This window comes from Peromyscus californicus, unplaced genomic scaffold (assembly GCF_007827085.1).
Source record: "Peromyscus californicus insignis strain IS unplaced genomic scaffold, ASM782708v3 Scaffold_13__1_contigs__length_99412109, whole genome shotgun sequence".
NCBI classification, from domain to species: Eukaryota; Metazoa; Chordata; class Mammalia; order Rodentia; family Cricetidae; genus Peromyscus; species Peromyscus californicus.
Genome location: NW_026294424.1, coordinates 15,017,976 through 15,036,310, shown reverse-complemented (window position 1 = coordinate 15,036,310; position 18,335 = coordinate 15,017,976). Strand labels below are relative to the sequence as shown.

Here is an 18,335-nt window from a genome sequence, read left to right as displayed (position 1 = left end):
ACCACATTCCAACTACATGGGGTTCAGGTGTTGATAACATTTTGGGACTAATATGAACGTAACACTCCAAACATATCAGGTACTACATGCGTAACTTACACGCCTTATACAGTATACAGACATCACCCGTGCAAATCTGTGTAGTTCCAAGGACAGCAGTGGTCCAGTGAATGTGGGACTACTTAGCCTTGAATATGAACTGAACTTTCTGGAAAAGAGGACTAAGTTCTAATCAGTACTAGGAAAATAAGCACTCTTCTTTTCTCTTTGGTCTTCCTTAGAAACGAGAAAGTCACCATGCCTCCAAATGATGATGAAGACCTATTCATTACTGGACACCTCCATCAAACCCTGGCAGAACTTGATGGAGACCTGGAAGGTAACAGCCACAAGCCTCCTACTTTGATAGCATCCTGTATGACCTTACAGGAAGGCACTTTTTCTGAGTACTTTGGTATGACTCCACAAGAAAGAAGTCTTGGGATTGCAGCTTGTTTTGGATGTGTTTTGCCTGTATGTAAGGGCTAAACTCCTCTCTCAGGTGAGGGCTGTTCTTGATGGACTGCTTTTTGTCAGGGCTCCAAGCGATATTAAGAAAGGATCTCAGTAGTTTTTAAAGTGTGTGACAAGCAATGCTACTTTAGAGTGTTAAGTATCAGTCTACACACATTAAAGATAGAAACATCCAGAATACCAAAATGAGGTAGGGAAGCCCTAGATGGCACAAAGAGAAGCAGCTGTCTATTAAAACTTATAACTCCTCCTTGCTTGTTAGTGCAAAATACACAATCTTTTGTCCATGATAAACACCCTTACCATGGAATGCCCCATGGCACTGCTGTTCTTTTAACATGTTTCTTGGAAAATAGCACTATAAGGTCAAGGCAGGTACAAATAATTACAGTAAGTAAGCAGGAACTCCTTTAGACAAAGAAAGCCACACTATTTTCTTCGTGGCACACATCAGAAATAAACTAGAAAAACACAACAAGGATAAAACAGACATTAAAACTGACCCTGTCTTTGTCTAATTCAGTTTTCTGTGTCTCCTCATTGGTATTCGGTTGACACAGCTGGGAATCTGAACCAGCCATATAGTCTCCCACACACTGTGACCACATGACCCACTCCATCATTTAGTGCTTTGAAGAATCAGTGTAATTCTGAAGACACCAAAACTTACTTATTCTCTCTTTAAGAAATTAAAGCTAGAACAAATCATTCCTCATATCTTGCTGTGCTCCTAGTAGACACAAGAAATAGGAAGGATAAGATCCCAGTTCACTTGAGGACATTTTCCAGAATTTCAAATGTAGGAATCTGTCTTATGATTGGATGACTTGGCAAAATGTGGTGACTAAACATCTCACCCTGAAACATCATGGATCTGCAAATGGCTCTCTTGCTGTATGGTAAAAGTTGCACTTCTGGCTCCAGACAGATGTAGATTATAAATCAAGATAACACTTAACATGTATGCTTTACAAAACACAGTAGGAATCCCTGGGGAAATCAAAGGATTGGCCATGCTTGCATTAACTCACTGGAAATACTACAAAGGGTACCAATTGGTAACTTGTGTTTATCTTTCGCTGCAGGAATGGAAGAAAATTATGAAACAGATACCAGCTCTCTAACCAGCTCCATAAATGGTGTGTCTAACCACAGTCTGCAAGAAGCCATAATCCCTGATAATGGCATGGATGACATCCCAATTACATTTATTGGGGAGGTTTCTGATGAGCCTGTTGACTCAGGACTGTTCCCCAGCAGAAGCAACAATGCGGCTACTTTTAACACAGAGGGCATTGCCAGCCAAAGATCTCACCTGTCCCCATTTCAGACTGAGCATAGCCAGCCCCATGTAAGGACAAATAGAAAAGAGCCTGACCCCTCCCCTCCTTCCCAAGATGTCAGAAAGAGAAATCAGTCATCAACCTTAGCCAATACTTCTGAAGATGAGAATCTGATGGAAAGAGATCCCAGAGGTACTTCATTTGTTTCAAAGCTTTTTATAGATGACCTAAAAGCGAAGGATAAAGGCAAGGGGCATGGATCTACTCACAGCCAGAAGACACAGGCAGGTCCCGGAGTAAATTCACTGCCAGTGAATCAAAAAGATGGTGAGGAGGAAAACCCCATCTCAGCACTACCACTATGGTCTCAGCATGGCCAGGCCTCAGGGGGAAGCTATGGACTCAAGTATGGCCTCACTACATATAAAATTGTCCCTCCCAAATCAGAGATGAGGTATTATGACAGGGATGTGTCCCTCTCCACTGGTGCCATTAAGATTGATGAACTAGGGAATCTGGTGAGTCCACACATGAATGGGAGCAGGACCATATCCCGGTCATCAGCTGTTGTCGAAACGGATGCACAGCCTATTGGAAAAGTCAAAGAGTTCTGGAGGCGTAACTCAATGGAAAAATACCTGAATGGGCCAGCAGCAGAGTGTACAGCCAAAAGCGCTCCCTCCACTGCCACCACTGCCACACCAGCAAAACCACAGCAGGAAAATGGACTGAAGGCAACCTTCACAACGCCCACTCCCCAGCAACAGCCTGCCCCACAGGAATATGGGGCCCACCTGGAGGAAGAAAGAAGCCGGCCACGGTCAGCAGTCTCTTGTCATGTGAAAGTGCCAGCGGCTAACCCCGCAGAAGTCACATTCCTCAAGCCTCAGAGAAGAACATCCAGCCAGTACGTGGCCTCTGCTATTGCCAAGAAGATGGGGCCTCCAAGAGTCCATGCTGATGTGGTGAGACCACATAAAAAGACGGCTGAAAAGGGTCGTGAAGAACCAAAGCTGGTTAGACCACCTCCCACTGGGAAAGACGATGCAGCTCCCAACCAATACTCAGAGGCACGACAGCATGAGCCTGATACAAACCAGGGCTCTGTCTGCCTTTCCAGCAACCCTGGTGTGCATGTGCCAGCAGGAGACCATCCCAGGGTAGGGGTCAGCAGCCCGTATGGGAAGCCAGCTACTCAAGACTGTCCTGCTGCTGTCCACAGAAACTCCAATTTCCTCCCAGTCAGATCTTCCCAGAGGGATCGTGTTTCTGTGGGACCGAGCTGTGGTTTCAATGAAAAGCAAACTATAAGTAACCAAAAGACGAGCTCAACATCTAACCCCACACGGGCACCGGACAGGACGCACCCGCACCCGCCCCCTCCACTCTTGGCAGAGGCCCGTGACTCTGGGAGGATACTGATGAATGGTTCTGCACGGGCCCCAGGAAATTGTGAGCCTCCTCACTGTCCAAAAGAGTCTAGCCCTACTAGCTACATCATCTTACAGACAGAGGAAAAACCTAGTCCGTTAACTACAGATGTTCAAGACACAGATGATGTTCTACCATCCAGCATTTTTGGGCCAAAGAAAAAATTCAAGCCTGTTGTTCAAAGGCCAGTTCCAAAAGACACATCTCTGCATAGTGCCCTAATGGAAGCTATACACTCATCAGGAGGGAGGGACAAGCTCCGCAAGGTGAATGTGGTGGGCATCGGGGTTGGGTGCAGGGAGCACAGTGAATGTGGTGGGCATCAGGGTTGGGTGCAGTGGTGGGCATCGGGGTTGGGTGCAGGGAGCACAGTGAATGTGGTAGGCATCAGGGTTGGGTGCAGTGGTGGGCATCGGGGTTGGGTGCAGGGAGCACAGTGAATGTGGTGGGCATCAGGGGTTGGGTACAGGGAGCACCTGAGCAGGCCTTTCATCCCTGTTGTAGATCTTGAGAATGGGACTGGAGGAAAGACTGCAAAGACAGAGCTGCTAGTTTGCAGGTTTCATTTTAACTACGTTCTGTCTCCTGCTTTCAAAGCATTTAAATAAAAGCACTAGAGAGGCTGATGGGCTTTATCTTGTCAAGTTCCAGCAGTGCAAGGGAAAAGATGTCAATCAATAAATATCCATCCTCTGGGCCAGAGTGATAGGGAGGCCAGGGTATGTGACTATACTCTGGTCTGGAAGCACTCTTGTCAGCTTTGTGTTCTCATAACAAAGTACCTGAAAAACTTAGAAAAAGGAAAAGTTTGTCTTGGCTCACAGTTTGGAGTTTTTAGTTCATGGTCAGTTAGCTTATTGCTTTTGAGCCTGTGGCAAAGCAACAGAGTATGGTGAGATCAAATGCTCACCTCATAACCAGGGAGGCGAAAGAGACAAGTATCCCACCATCCCCTTCAAGGACCTCCTTCCAGTGACCTTGGACCTCCTACCAGGTACCACCTCCTAAAGTCTCCACCAGCTTCCAGTGGTAACAGGCTGAGGACTATGCCTTTCATGAGCTCCCGGAGAACATCTTGACACTCTGAGAGAGTAAGACTCAGGCAGGGCCACTGCTTTCTGATCAGCTGTGTACTGATCAACACAGCTGCACATTCTGAGAATGGCATGGCAGTCTGGATTCATTGTTGTGTGACCATCGTGAGGTGTCGCACAAGCCTACATGGCAACAGGCCGGCACTCAACAGGGACTTCTCGTTACATCAAGTGTAATCATCAGGAGATGAAAAGGTGCCACTGATCTAATAGCAGGCCTCATCATTTTGGAGGTAGATAAAGGAATAAAACCAAATCCTAAAGGTAGTTGTCCATGCCAAAATAACCATAGAACCTATAGTATAGTGAATGCATAATACAGTAACACGGTCACCCGTGTCATAATCCAGGGTTACAACTATATACAACTGTGTGTCATACCCATGCATGTCTACCAGTACAGTGCATAGGTTTGCCTACACTAGCATCACCCCCAAAAACCTGCAAAAGTCATTGCAGTAGGACAATAGTATGGCTACAGTGTCCCTGAGAGACAGGAGTATTTCAGCTCTTTTCAGTCTTGGTAGTCTGTTGTCATCAGTGTGGTATACTGTTGACTGAAACATTATGTGATGGCATTGCTATTCTACAGTTAAAAAAAAACCACAAGAATTTTGTGATCCTTCTCCATATCAGCTCATTTAATACATCAAAATGTTATTACTAAACCAGTGCTAATAATGAGTTATTTTCTCTATTTTTTCAGTTGAAACATGGTAGGGTGAGTCTAAATGCTCTGACCCAATGTCACCCACTAACATTCTCATCCAGGTTTACAAGCTTTCAGTAGATTTACAAGATTTACGACATTGCCAGTTAGGGAAAGCTGGGAGAATAGCAAGAATAGTCTCATAGTAAAAGCCAACATTTGATGCAACCCCAAAGCTATAGCTTTAGATTCCCAGATAGCTGCCCCCCCACCCAGCTTACTGCAGAGTTCTGTCATGGTAGCCCATAGAAAGTTGAAGATATCCTAAGCTGTAAAAACCTTAATGCACTGAACTCTGCTCGTGCTCAGAACATTTACATCAGCCTACATTTGAGCATCATAGTCTAGCTCAAAGCCTGCTCTACAAATGTGTTGAATGGCTATGTAAAGTTTTTGAATGTGATGAAACTAGACAATCAAATGGTTATGCGATACTGTGGCTAAGTTGAAAGCATTTCTGGGACCTTCTGAGTGCACCTTTAGGCAGACAGAGTGAGTGGAATGTATGCTATAGGCCTCCGCTGATTTGGAGTGAGCCTTTCCTTATTGTCAGAGTGAAATATGTTGACCTTGTTAATATTCTAGACTGCAGAACACACCTCAGAAGGAAGGCCAAAGAAACCATCCTACACAGAGACAGAGAGCGAGCGATCCGCCCTTCTGGCAGCCATTCGGGGCCACAGCGGGACTCTCAGCCTGAGGAAGGTAAGGGAAAGGGTCTCCCTGTATATATAACAGGTTCAGAAACTTGCCTATCCTTCGCCCCAGCAACCTAGGCCAGGACCACCAAGTTTCCATCACTCTGTCTAGATGGCAGTCACCATCAGAGCTGCAGACTCTGCTCGCTCAGCACATTGTCTCCCGAATCCAGGCAGCGGTCATAGCTGCTGCTCGTAGAAAGTGAGAGACCATTGGCATCCTCCTGCCTTTTCTGCAAGCCTACCTTGTACACTAACACTTCCCAAATTCTCTCACACACTCAGCATGATCTCGGGCTAGGAAAACTAGGCCACTGCCTACCCTCACAGAATGAGGCTGCTGTGTGAAGCTATCCCGAAACATGCACGACTACCAGCAAAATATTAATTGAGTTTAGGGGCAAGACAGCGCACCCATAGCTGTCATACATGGGATTTAAGAAATGATGTGACATGGACATTTCCCCTGTGGTCTTAGTGACTATCAACCCTCACCCCTCGTTATTCAAGTTTGTATGTCTGGCTTCTGTTTCTCTCATGTGAAGGAAAGTTGAGTGACTAGAGAGTACTCCTGCCATGCTTAATGCCCGTGGGCCATGCTTTGGAAGAGCACAGGGATATGTGTATAAGTCATCAGCAGACAGATGTCTGTTTCTTGTGATTCATCATTAAGGAGCTGTTTGAGGTTCACTGTGAGATGGGTAGCTGTGTGCTGTATTCTTGGAAAGGACCTTTACACAAATGGTAACTGAGTCTGGCAGGCTGCTGTAGCAAGGCACCATAGACGGGCTGGCTTAGAAACAACGCAGGTTTATTTCCTATAGTTCTGGAAGCTAGAAGTCAAAGATCATGGCAACTGCAGAGTTGATGATTCATTTGGTTGTCTGTCTAGTTCAGTGTACCTTCACACCAAGGCTTCACGTGACAGAAGGTTCACGGGACTCTCTGGGGTCTCTTTTACAGGGTACTGATTCTGTTCATGGTAGTTCCAATTTATGATCTCATCACCCCTGAAAGTGTCAACCCAATCACCATGGGGTGTCACAGATGAGATGGGGTCCATGAGCCCTCACTCTAGTAATCACTTAACTGTCTCGTTAGGTGTCATCCCTTGCCTCTGAGGAGCTCCAGAACTTCCGAGATGCTGCGCTCTTAGCCCCAGGTTTGGACAAAGCTCAGCAAGAAGACCATGGCCTTCCACCCCCACCTGTCCTGCCACCACCACCCCCTCCAGCCCCCCAGGCTCCGTCAGCCTCCATAACGGCTTCTAGGTTCAGCACAGGCACCCTCAGCAACACGGTGGATGCCAGGCAAGCCTTGATGGACGCCATCCGCTCGGGCACAGGAGCTGCAAGGCTGAGAAAGGTGAGCGTTGGTAGGGGTAACAGGACTGGAGGCAAAGCTGACTGTGCAGCCCCGCTACTGGAGGGCACCACTGAGGGCTGGGCAAAAAAGAGCTGACTCAGGAGAAAGCCAGCTCTACATACCACCTGCTGCCCATGTGGCAATATTCAAGCCAAACCCGCTTCTGCCCCCCTCCTAACCCCAAATCAGCGCTAGTGCAGCGACAGGCTGAGTGAGAATCCACAGTGTGCTCGCTGGAGCTCCTACTGGGGATGCAGCACCCTTAGTCTGTGATGCCGTCAGCTGTCTTCCCCTACCTACCTTCGTCTGCCAGCATAAAGCGTAGCTCTTAGTGAATTCAAAGTCTCCCAACAGAGCGTACACTTTTTTCTCCCCCTCCCCCGCCCGCCCAGGTCTCTCTGTGCAGTATAATGCAGGCCTTCTTATCTACTTCCCACCTAGACACTATAGAAAACTCAGGCTCCTGAAGCAGTTAAAAACTCCACCTGGCTTCTGAGCTCTGTTTCAGCTCCAGGTCGTCCTATGAATTCACTGACTTCTGTGGTTGCACATGCCTCCTGGATATGGAACGTTATGCTAATAACAGGAAAGCCTAGGGTGTTTTAGATTTTCTAAGAGATCATTTCTGCATCCGAAATTGTGCTGTCCCTGAAGAGGTTGGTAGAAAGTTAATCTTTACTTCATATGTTAAACATACAAGGCTAGAGAATCCAAGTCCCTTGGCTTAGTCAGACATGGCCTGGACTTAGCACAAAGGGTACTTATTGCCCAGGCCGTATCCTCTAAGGAAAGCAGGTTACCCATGAAGCCAAGGCTGGGTCCCTTTCATATAAGGCTGCTCTTGCCATGAATAAGACAGACAGATCTCCTTGTTTCCCCCGATTAGAAGCCTAACGAGGCAGAAGAGAGGAAAGGTCCCTAGGACATGTGGCTGAGAAAATCTGTCTTTCCCTCCATGGGCACCCATAGGCTACTAGCTCTTTTGCTCTGCCAGAGCCTCATGGGCCCCCCTGAGTGACGGTTTTCTAAGCTCCCTCAGGCATCCATTAGGTTCTGATCCCTGGTTAGCCCCACCTCCCTGGGCTTGTCCTGTTTTGAGGGCAATGGCTCTGCAGGTGTGACTCCAGATAAGAAGTGACATTTCCTATCAAGGATGTAAGCCATCTCCACTGGAGGCAACGCCTGCTACAGGTCCCTATCCTGCAGCACCGGAGCGTGACAAGCTTCAAGCAAATCCTCAGGAAGGGCATGGGAGCTTTCTTCGGGCCCTTCTGCTTTCCCATGTCTATGGACCTGGTGTATTTCTGAACTTGTGTCATGAGTGGTTGAGATGGACTCATGGAAGTCAGATGAAGATGACTAAGTACAGCTCTGAGGCCCCTCTGGGCCCCAGACAGCCATTTCCCAGAGCCTGAGTACCAGAGCCGATGGCTCTGAACCTCTTTGGAGAAGTCCTAAGTAATTTAGTGAAGACCATCATCAGACTTTGTTTCTGAGCTCCTAAAATCATGTTTTTCAGCCAAAAAAGTCTATAGGCAACATCTGAGTCCTGAATCAGACTTTTCAGACTTTAGAATCCATATGTCAGCTGAGTTCAACTGTCTACAAAGGGACTTTGCTGTATGATTTGGGGTAATTATATGTCTTGTTCACTGCTCTAATATATTCTGAAAAACACTGAGTATAACCTATTGGAGGCTTCTCTTCCAACCATTTCAGTGAGCTAGTCAACCATGGTTTGAAAATATTAAGTGGAAATTTCCGGGAATTAACAATTGATGAATTATAAATAACTTTCATTATAGCAAATGGGCATTAGTACTATAGTTGTTAGTGTCTCCCTGTGCCTAATATGTAATATAAACTTTTCATACTCATAGATGTGTGGGTCTAGTTGAAAGCATAGTCCACAGGCTCTGGTACACTCTACAGTTCTAAGTACCCATGGGAGCTCTATGGGGAAGGAGCTGCTGGCATAAAGGCTATGTGCACACGCTTGCTCTCAATATTTACACACATCTCACTGGCCGCTAGTTGGAGCTTTTCAAAATAGCTGCCACTTTATCCTGCTATGATGAAAAGGATTCTGTGTCGAGAGAAGCCAAAAGCCGAGGCTGTTCAACTAACAAGTGGTAGTCTCCAAATTGAAAACTCAGCCTTGCTTTCTCTGAGACCTGTTTCCTCTGCTTCGCAGGAAGATAAAAAGAAACAAGATTAAAAGAGTCTGAAAAAAAGAGACTAAGTGATTTGGAAAGGAAGGGGCAGAAATGAAGGGCAGAGAATGAGAAAGCCTGCACTAGACATGGCCAGCTGAAGGTTTGGAGGTGAGGAGGAGGTTGGCCAGTGTGCACCCCAGGCATGCGTGGAGGAAAGGTCATTACAGCTAAAATGTTCTGGCCAGAGTAGGAGACACAGCTGTGATTTCCCACATGATCTCAGCTTTCGGTCAGCTGCTTAAGTGGAATCCACAACACCAAGTTTTGATTATTTCTTGGATTGACTTAGCTCTTGGGTTCTCCTTATCCACTCTGAAAAGTATGGGTCAGTCAGTGTTTAAGGATTTATATGGCATGTTTGTTTACAAGGTGCTTTGGGTCTTACAGCTGGGTCCTGGGTGATGTGGGGCAAGATGACACTGAACAAGTTCTTGTCACTCTGTCAATATTGTACCCAGATGACCTCTGCCACCTGCTGCAGAACATGGCTTAGGAAGCCAGGGCAGGATGACACACGCTCCTGAGCAGCCCTTCCCAGGCCCTCTGGTGGGTGTGTGTGTGCAGGTACTCATGAGCTACACTGCCCTCTCCTGGGCACATGCTGGTCCCTAGGGCCATTCCCCCACCTTTGTGGCCTCTGGTTTGCCTTCCTCCTGCAACTTTCTGTAGAGCACTGGATCTGGGCCTCAGTGGGAATGTTCATAATTCAGGTAATGGTTCCAAAACGCTGATCAGATGGTGCTCTCCTGCTGTGTGGCCCATGGACTATGATGGCTCTGGAGTGTCAACACAGGGGCTTTCCCTCTGTTTCTTTAGCTTCCTTCCTCTCTTTGATCCAGCTGACATTGAGGAAAATCCAATAAGCCTGTGGCTTTTGCAGCCTGGGCAGCGCTCTCTACAGTGAGGCATCTATGTGGCTCTTCACACCTGGGTGTTCGGTGTAACTTCCTGCTCAGATGGACCCTTGGCTCTGGCTCTCCAGGATTTTGTGAAAAGCTGCCATGTACATTGCAGGGTGCTTCTTGCCCCTGAGAAAGCCCTTTCTCAGCTCAGATCCTGGGGTGGGAGACTTCCCCAAGATTTAGAACTTTAAGAACAAAAAAAAAAAAACAAACAAAAAACCTGACCATGCCAGGCAAAGTCGGATGGTTGTTCACCTTACTGTGACTCGGGTCTCATTGGGAAGATGCTGCCCATGATACAGAATGGTCAGCTTGAGGGAGAAAGAATAATGATCTTAAAGATGACATCATTGTTTTTCACAGTGATCACAGTCGCCTTCATGGTGTGAGTGGCCCAGGTCTCTGGCTGTTGACTGCTGCCAGTGCAACTCCCAGCTGCCTGATTTGCTTTTGGTTCCATATGAGGGCACGTGTGTCTCTGCTATAACCACTCAGGTTTCTTCCTAGGATGTCTCCTCTTCTTAAAGATAGGTTTCAGTGCACAACCACCTCCCAGTGATAGCTTCCTCCTCCTTTCAGTCCTTCATTCACAGCAAAGGTAAAAACAACCTTGTGCATCCAGCTGCCTTAGCAGATCTGTGTGAAAGGAATTGTGTCAAGGGGCCTGGAATGCACACCTTGCTTCCTTCTCTCTGTGTGTATGTGTAAACATGCACATGGCAGTGCTTCGTTCCCTAAGCCTGCAGTAGCACCTTCCAGGATGCTGGCACTGGGAGAGCCATTCAGAGTAGACAGCTGAATGAAGCCTCATTGTGCCTACAAAAAGCACTGTGCCACAGAGACACAAAAAGGGAGAAGTAACCTTTCAGAATAACTGAAGGACTTGGTTAGAATCCCCACCCCACCCCACCCCACACAGAGGGCATAACAAGCTCCTGCTCTATTCCCCTGGGAGGAAAGGCTGTGGCTTCCATTTGATAAATAGGCAGGTGGGGTGCTGATATCCTGTGACTTTTCCTGGCAAAACACTCCTAGGTCAGCACCTTTGTAATGCCCAGACATCTTATCAGCTCCTGGCCGCCTTGGCAAATGCCCATGAGCCACACTGAGCTCACACAGCACAGGTGCCCTCTTTCCCACTACAGGAATCACAGATGTAGACACATGCATGTCATGCCTCTTGACCTCAACAGGAAGCCCCAAGAACTGATTAGACGTAATGTTGTCAGGATGTCCCAAGCTAGGGAGGAGAAAAACAAACCTCTTCCTTCTCAGCTGAAGAGTACGCCATGTTCCAGGGACTAGGGAACAGAAACCTGTGTCAGCACAGGCCTGACTCCTAAGTACAGTTGCTTCAAACACTGGGCCCCGGTTGCTCATTGTATGAGCCTCGCTATATGTAGTTAAATCGGAATGGCTTCGAGACAGGCAGTCAAGATATTCCTGTGACAGCTCTCCCACCTTACCTGTTGTCTGAAAATGGAGCTGGGATGAAGCCTGTCACGAAACCACTGAGTGAATTCATCCTTGTTTTCAAATGTACTCTAAGCTCTCCAAAGGGCTCCTTCAGTCCCCAGGCAGCTCAGTTTTCCCACATTGTCACTATGTAATTTTCCCTTCTTAATGCAGGTCACAACTCCGAGTTCCCTGAGAACTAGTGTAAGTCCTGTTGGATGTGGGCCTGTGCTTGCACAACATGGACTTGCACAATAAGACTCGCCCATCATTGTATCTTCAGCCCCATCAATAGCTGCTGGCATAGAGTGGGCATTGGGTCCCGAGCTGGAAGGAGAATTAAGAGAGTGTGTCTCATTCATAATGTGCCGCACATCTCAGCCCTCCTGCTGCATCCTGCTGTCTATGCGCTGAGAGATCACAGCCCATGAGAATCAGTAGAAAATCTTGCCAGATATCCAGTTCAAATTGGAAGTGCACACCTTCCTTTCCTTTGGGGAAATAAAATGACCTTTGGGCATCTCCAATCTTTCTTCCTGGCCTATTTGCACCCTCAACTGAACTAGAGAATTTCCTGCTCTCTTGGCGATTTCTTTTTGAAAAAAAAAAAAAAAATCGTTCTCCAGCAGCAGTCCCCAGGAGTACTGTTCACTTCACCTTTTTCCATGCAGAGAATATTCTCCTTGGCAAGTAAGGAAGAAAAATAAAAGTCAAATATTTTTGCAGCTTTCTGTATTCTCTAGTGACCCCCACACACATACCCGGAGAACTTTTCTTTTTGTCTAAGCAAAATAATATGAGACTCTTTTAGGGGTCATGAGTTTTGGAGGAGGTTCTAGTGTGGGGCATCCACACTGATCTCTTCTTTGAGACCCTTCTCCCATGGGCACCACCTCTCTCCTCCTCGTCCACGCTCTTGGCTCCCAGGCTGCTGCTGGCCTGCTGGCCACAAAAGCAGACTCTCACAGTAGAACCATCCCTGATAGCAATCTAGCTGGCAGTAACCCAGCAATGTAGCCGAAGCCTGAGCTCAACCTTCATTGACAGTTACCTGCCTCCCTAAACTTGCTTCAGTGAAATTCTACCTAGATGGTTCCCAGGCTGTCCTTTTGCAGTTTTCTTTTTTATATGTACCAAAAAAAAAAAAAAATGAGCATTACTTTCCTTTCCAAAAATTTTTCCTAACATACTGAGAACTGTTCTAACCCATGTCACACCATCCTATTGGTCTTGCGGGTAGTAGACATGACTTCCAGATCTTCTATACTGCCTGTGAGAGCAAAGGATGAGCAGTTGTCTTGCCTCCTCATCTCCCTTATCCTACCATCACCAACTTGCCCCGTTCCCACTTATCCTCATGTGTCTTGAGAGATTCACCTAGGTAAGGTACCACAATACCCCAGACAGAATGATCTCAGCATCCTAGCATTAGCAAGCTGGGAATGCTCACTCGGCCTGTGGCTCCATGCCAAACCCTCATTACAGATCACTAAACCTGACTCTGGGAAGTGATATAGTCTGCATCTGTAGTGTTCCCCAGAAGCCCATATGCCAAAGGAGAAGCCTAATGGGAGTTCTGGCCATGGTTGGCCAGCTCCTTCTGCCTTCTGCTTCCCTCCTGCGAACGGAATGCATGTACCCGGCCACACATGCCCTATCCAATGCTGCCTTCGTGATGTGCTTCCATAGACCTAAAACCTTGGGCTGACACCTCCAAAACCAAGAGCCACCTCAACCCTTTGCAATGTGTGGGGAAGCGTGCCAACACAGGAGCACCCTGGAACCCCATGGTGAGCAGGTGTGCCGGCCAGCCCATTGTGCTAGGCACCCTGTGAAATGACCTTGGCCACCTGACAACTCTGTAACGTAGATCTCACTCTCACTCTACCAGTGGAAGATACAGGGGTTAAAAAAAAATGTGAGCAGCTCTCAAAGCTTCACCCAGCCAGGGTTCAAGTTCACAGTCCACAATGTGTGCTCCTCACACTCACACACATTCTAGTTTTACATTTGGGGATTATTTTTTTAATGAACTTATCCCAAGACTGGGTGGAGGACTTGCTTGAAAGCCTGCCTAGGCTTCGCAGCCATTTCTTACTCTGACTTCTATAAAATACAGTTCATCAAGCTCCATTTTTCTTCATTTTTGCATGAAAGATTGCTTTTTTATCATTTTTTTTATTTCAAACATGTTGAAAAGTTGAAATAATTGTGCAAGTTGAAACAATTGTGCAAGCCCCAGGAGCTTTTGATGAAAACTTGCAATATTTGTTTTCTCTCACATCTGTGTCCATTTTCACTGTCTACCCGTCTGCCTACCAGCACACACTCTTTCTTCTCTTGTTGAAACAAGATCCCACTGTGTAGCCCAAGCTGGCACTGAACTCAATGGTCCTCCTGTCTCAGTGTTCAGAATGCTGGGCTTGCAGGCCTGTGACCCTCACACCTGGCTGAGGATTTTATCTGTGTGCAGTAGAAGCACATTGCAAATATTAGCATACTTGACTCCTGGGTGACTTCACCTGCGTGCTACTGGAGTTTGTTTACTTTTTACAGTCATTTTTTCAGGTAAAAATATACATAGAGTGGCATGCATACATTTAAGGAGCTCAAAGGTCATTTTAGTGGGGCTCCATCTTAACCATTTTGAGATTGGTTTTTGATAAGAATCACAAGAAGAATAAAGCTGAAATAGTATGTCTGGAGAGCTTACAGGTGTGCTAGCATGTGTGAATGTGTGTATGTGATTTGTAGCTATTCAGACTGCCTGCTTCTGCCTTGGCACAGTTTGTATAGGCTGAGTGGAGAGGGAAGGGTCAGGTACAGTTGGAAGACTGCTAACCTAGAACAGTGGAGGTGAACCGGTAGAATCAAACTAGCCAGGAAGAAAGGGTAAGGCACACCTAGGAGGAAAGACACAGCTTTTTAAATATCCTCAATGGGTCTCTGGAAGAGTCTTCAACCCAGAAGGTAATTTCAGGGACTGGATTTATCATCCTACCCAAAGTAGCCGAACATTTAGGAAAATGTGACTTCAAAGTAATTAACCATTGAGCCACAAGGATCATGGTCCCTGAGAGACACCACAGCAGATGTTGCGGCCTGCATGCGACATCTCCTTCCCCAGCAACATCTGAGCTGTAGTGTAGAAAAGGTGCTGACACAGGCCCATTGTCCTTGTTAGGGTTACTGTGCTGTGATGAAACCGTGACCAGACGCAACTTGGGGAGGAAAGGGTTTATTTGGCTTACACTTTCACATCACTGTTCATCATTGAAGGAAGTCAGGACTGGAACTCAAACAAGGCAGGAGCCTGGCTGTAGGAGCTGATGCAGAGGCCATGGAGGAGTACTGCTTACTGGCATACTTTGCATGACTTGCCTAGCCTGTTTTCTTATAAGACCCAGGACTACCAGCCCGGGTGTGGCACCACCCACAATGGGCTGGACCCTACCCCATCAATCACTAAGAAAATCCACTATAAGCTTGCCTCCAGTCTGATCTCTTGGATGACTTTTCTCAGTTGAGGTTCCCTCATCTCAGAAGACTATAGCTTATGTCAAGTTGACACAAAACTATCCACCACACCCATAAACTCCTTGTTTGAGAAGCAGAGCTACAGTCCCAGAACACCAGGGCAGCTGGCATGCACAGTGAATATTGAAGAGGAGATCGTGACAAAGAGCAATCCGGAGACCCGTAGGACCTGCTACAGTATTAAGCCTGTGCACGTGAGGCTGCAAAGAGAACCACCAAGAAAGACTGGAAGAAGAGAATCTGGAGCTCTCATAGGTTGAGAATAATGCCTTCAAGTCTTCTGAAGCTAGACTCAAATGTCATGTCTTTTGGGCACTGGGTAGACACTCTCATCTCAGCAGTGAGCAACAATTTACATGGCCCTCTACTTCCCCAAAAATCTTTCAAACAGGGATCAAACTACCTCCAATGACCACATCTCAGAACAAAGCTTAAAAATATACATATGAATGTGAAACTATTTAACACTCAAGGCAAAATTGGCACTGTCTGGCATTCAATCAAAAATGATCAGGTAACAAAATGGAAGGCCAGCCTGCAACATTAGCTACTTAACATGACTCAGACCTGCCCTATAATGAACCCAGATATTAGAGAACAGTTAATGTAGCTACATCTAAAGAGTACAAATAAAAATTATGTTCATGACTGTAACAGGATTAAATTATAAATTAATAACAAAATGGCCTCAGGAAAATCTCCAAGTATTGAAATAACATAGTTCTAAATAACCCATGGGCAAAAGAAATAAAAAAAGGAGGATTAGAAAGTAGTTTGAGGTGATTGTGAATTACACCATGGAAGTGTGGAGTACTGCCAAAGTAGTGTGTTTTCCAGATAATTCCATGGTCCTTTGTCATTCTACAACTGAGTTAGGTTCTTCCTTAGGAAACTAGAGAAAGAGTGAAACTGAAGTCTGAAGTTAGCAGGAAAAAGTAAAGGTCAAAGCAGGAATCAATAAAATAAAAGAGAAAGCTGATTTTAAAAGTTAAACCCACAGCTGCTTCTCTAACAAAACCAACAAATTGGTAAGACTGCCACAGGATATATCAAGAGAAAAAAATTATTTGTCAATTTTGGGAAGGAGACATAATATCACGCAGATTCTACAGACATCATAAGAGACTATTATCAAAAGGGAATATCACACACAATTTCATGCCATGAGTGTATTACTTTAAACACACCAACTTCAAACTATGAAAATACAAATGCAAAACTCCAGAAGAAATACATAAGCTGACCAGCTCCAGATCTAGTAAAGAAACTAAATAATAAGCCTTTTACTAAAAGCCTTCACACACACACACACACACACACACACACACACACACACACGTGTGTACTTCCAAACCTCCTGGATAGCTTTAGCGGTGAGTTATACAAATGTAACAAGACCTTTAAACACGTTCATCCGAAAAGCTGAAGAGGAGAGCAGGCCCCAACTTCTCCTATGAATCCACTGATTCCTCTACCAGACAAAGATAGATAAGAAAGAAAACAAAATAAAAATGATGGTGTGTGGTAGCCAAGAGAAATGTGTCCTAAGGAACACAAGGTTGGGTTAACATTTCAAATCATTCCCTTATGAACTGTTATTTAAAGTCATACTAATAGATTCCTTTGATGCATTTGACAACATACATCATTTGTTATGAAAACTCCGTAAAGTAGGAAAAAAGGAATTTCTTCAAACTGATAAAGGCCATCAGTGGAAAGTGGCAGCTAACCCATGCCTGATAGTACAAGATTGAATACTTCCCCAACATCAAAAAGTAAGAAAATGCCTGTTTTCTCTGATTTTCTTCAACACTTACGGAGAAAAAAAAAAGAACAGGGTAAGATGGATGTATTTCCATTCATATATAATGCTTACAGAAGTTGTGTGTATAACTGTCTCAAAACATCAGCAAAAGAATTAATAAACAATTAGGATGTAGCCGTACAGTATCTACAGCAATGACAGGTATGTGGATTACTGCAGCAGTATAGATGAATTTCAAGACAATTATGCTGAAAACAGCCTGGCCATAATGCTGTATTGTTTGATTGCTATAAAATTCTAGAAAATATAAACACCTCTGTCGTGCTAGATGATTGGTGGCATCTGGGGACTGAAGGGAGTTGAAGGAACTCTTGAAAGTGCTGTTGTGATCTTGATTGTGGCTCTGGTGCCCTGTGGTACATGCATTGTTAAAACATACCAACTTAATCCCAGCACTAGGGGCAGCTGAGACCATTGGACTGTTCACAAGTTAGAGTCTAGCCTGGTCTAAATAATGAGTTCCAGACCAGCCGAGACTACATACTGAGACTTTGTCTCCAATGATAGGTGTGTGTATATGTGTGTATGTGTGTGTTCTAGACTCTACAGTGAATTTATTCTGCTGGTTTGGATTAACAACAGAAACCTGACTAGAGGAGCATGGAGGGCAGGGTCTGGAGTTTGGAGGAAAACACTATTATAAAGTATGGACTCCCTATTCTGTAAGCCTACAACTCTCTGCCTGCCCTGCTGAGTTGTACTGCTGGCTATGCCAGAGCTCTTTATGAGGTACCACCCTTGCCCATTCTCCACCATGGCCCTGGAGCTGACTCTAGCTTCTCCCTAATCCATCCCCTCTCTCAGCTTCCTCGTGGCATATATCTGCATGAGATTCTAATGGCCCTGGCTGTATCTCCTCCTGTACCTTCCAGGTGGTCCCTACTGTACTGCTCACTCTTACCTCCAGCCCTCCCCAGCTTCCTCTGTGGCACCTGCAGGCAGGCTCCCTTTCTGAGTTAGACTGAGGCATCTCTGACCACATCCTGACCTTGTCTCACCTCATCCTCTCCCCAACCCCATGACACCACCTGATTGCACTGGATACAGGTCTTGTCCTAGTCATTGGACCCTCAAACTTCTGCCTTCTCTTTGCATCTTGTCCCAGCACAGAGGAATTGATCTTAGCTGGGGATGGTGGCTATAGCTCCCCTACTCTGCTCCCAACCTCTTCCCTTCTCCCCCCTTTTTTTATTTAAATTTTTTTCGTTTTACATACCAACCACTGTTTCTCCTCATTCCCCTTCTCCTGTTACCCACCACCTCCCCCATCCCACCCACCCCCCCATTCACTCCTCATAGGGGGTAAG

The 18,335-nt window shown here is 45.9% G+C and overlaps 1 protein-coding gene across 9 annotated transcripts in view; it reads left to right on the top strand.

The window, feature by feature from the left end:
• Cobl (cordon-bleu WH2 repeat protein) overlaps positions 1–18,335 on the top strand; it is a 235,083-nt gene that overhangs the window by 212,492 nt on the left and 4,256 nt on the right. For all 9 annotated transcript variants that reach the window (XM_052734542.1, XM_052734541.1, XM_052734545.1 and 6 more), the window contains 4 exons: positions 282–379; positions 1,599–3,493; positions 5,616–5,735; positions 6,830–7,093. In XM_052734542.1, coding sequence (XP_052590502.1) covers positions 282–379; positions 1,599–3,493; positions 5,616–5,735; positions 6,830–7,093 — 2,377 coding nt within the window. The remainder of the gene's footprint in view (positions 1–281; positions 380–1,598; positions 3,494–5,615; positions 5,736–6,829; positions 7,094–18,335) is intronic.